The sequence below is a fragment of the Elephantulus edwardii genome, unplaced genomic scaffold (genome assembly GCF_000299155.1).
Source record: "Elephantulus edwardii isolate Elephantulus edwardi_28Jun2011 unplaced genomic scaffold, EleEdw1.0 scaffold00129, whole genome shotgun sequence".
Classification (NCBI taxonomy): Eukaryota; Metazoa; Chordata; class Mammalia; order Macroscelidea; family Macroscelididae; genus Elephantulus; species Elephantulus edwardii.
The window spans coordinates 6,134,048-6,135,965 of NW_006399879.1; the positions used below are offsets into that span (position 1 = coordinate 6,134,048).

At 55.3% G+C, this 1,918-nt stretch overlaps 1 protein-coding gene across 1 annotated transcript in view; it reads left to right on the plus strand.

Moving 5' to 3' along the window:
* The window catches only part of HTT (huntingtin), a 154,206-nt gene that overhangs the window by 35,459 nt on the left and 116,829 nt on the right, over positions 1-1,918 (plus strand). Inside the window, exon 11 of the mRNA XM_006893659.1 lies at positions 1,583-1,724. Within this exon, the coding sequence (XP_006893721.1) occupies positions 1,583-1,724 (142 nt within the window). The remainder of the gene's footprint in view (positions 1-1,582; positions 1,725-1,918) is intronic.

The following is a 1,918-nucleotide window of genomic DNA, read 5'->3' on the forward strand; positions in this document are numbered from 1 at the left end:
CTGCGTTACACGTGGCTTTGGAGGGCTGTGTCACACGCGGCTGGGCCCGAGCCCTGAGGAGTGCTTCTGCCCCCAGCTCCTTTGAGGCCTGCATTGCTGGTGGCCAGTGCTGCCATCATTCCATTTGGTGGCCACCCGGTCGTGTAGAACTGTCTTGGTAGAGTTCACAGGCTCTAGAGCTTTCCAGAAGCCAACTGCCATGTGTCTTCCTGTGGACTGTCTAATGGGTGGGAACAGCTAGCCTTTTGGTTCGTGACAGAATGCTTTAAGCGCTGTGCTATCAGGATGCCTAAATGCTTCTAAAGAGATTTTGAACATCCCGATTCCTTGACCTGGATATATTTTCCTCTGCGGCTTTTTATTTTGTGGGATGCACCTAGGAAAAATGGAAGTCTTGGTACTTGGTAGGGTTTTTAAGTGGGAGATGATAGTTCTGTGAAATTGTTTCTGGAATTGCTAGCACCCTTTATTGCTTTGGGAAGCTCAACGTCTCTCTCTCTCTGTGAGTCTCTCGCCCCTTCCTGGCCCTTCTTTTCCCTCTTTTTACAAAGAGATTGTCTTTTTCTTTTGTGGTTTTCCCCTTTGGGAATAGGAGTGCAGACTCTGGCTGCTTCACACTGAACAGGGGCGTTGAGATGAAGGGGAGCCCACTTTGACACTTCACTGCTGGTCCTGAGTTAAAGCTGCGTGCCTTCTTATTCAGTTAGAAGATGTTTTCACAAGGTGTTCTGCCCTCTGGACTACAAGGTGTTTGCGTGGGTGCACCGCCCTCCTTTTGACACCTTCTGCTCTGTTTGTTCAGGTCTGCCTTGTGTCAGAGACCATCTGCTTACTTCATTCTTTTTCTCAAACTATATCATTGCAGTGGAACAATAGTAACTATTTCTGCGATGATATTTTAGGAAAACTTTTAAACGTTCATTTGTTATTGTATTCAAGATGAAACGAGAGTGACAGGGAGCAAAAATAACTAAATAGGTTGAGTGAAAGAAAGGGAGGTCTGTGCGTTCAGATATGAGTGAGACCCTGAAACGCTGAGCGTTAGCTAGCGTGTGGGCATCTGCCACCTGGCGGACTTCTCGGTGGTGGTGACAAGCCTGCTTCCTGGAGGATGGACCCGTAAAATGTCAGCATCTGTGAACCAGTCAGCCTCCCTCCTGAGTGGAGAGAGAAGCATGGCTGTTGTGGTTGTGGTTGTGTGCCCCTGAGTCAGCTACCACTCAAAACAGCCCTATCAACAAGTGGATGCCCTCGGGCCGGGGACAAGCGGAGCAGACCACTCGTCGTTCAGAATGCACTTTGTGTTGATTCTGCGCCTTTCTGTGTGTCCCCCGTCTGCCCTCAGCTGTGCCCAGCTCTCTGGGTGTTGTTCCCTGGTTTCTGGTGGCAGTGGGAGAGGCGTTGAGGGTTGAGGGCAGGCAGCTGGACATTTGCTTGCATGTGGCCTGCAGCGCGGCTGTTAGGCACCGAGGCCCTGCAAGCCTCCACTCACCGGACTGGCCACAGGCAAAGCCCCAGCTGTTAGGGCGCATTGCTGTGAGCTCCCCGAGGGCCTTGCGAGCCGCGGGTTTGCGCCCTGCAGGTGCTGCTGAAGGCGTTCATCGCGAACCTGAAGTCCAGCTCCCCGACCATCCGGCGGACGGCGGCCAGCTCCGCGGTGAGCGTGTGCCAGCACTCGCGGAGGACGCAGCACTTCTACAGCTGGCTACTGAGTGTGCTCCTAGGTACGTGCGGCTGGGCCCCTCGAGGCTGGCCGGGACAGTCCCCGCTCGACTCCCCGGGCGCTGCTGTCCGACTCCCCGGGCGCTGCTGCCCGACTCCCCGGGCGCTGCTGCCCGACTCCCCGGGCGCCGGGGCACCTGGCCGGGACAGTCCCTGCTCGACTCCCCGGGCGCCGGGGCATCTGGCCAGGCGTGCT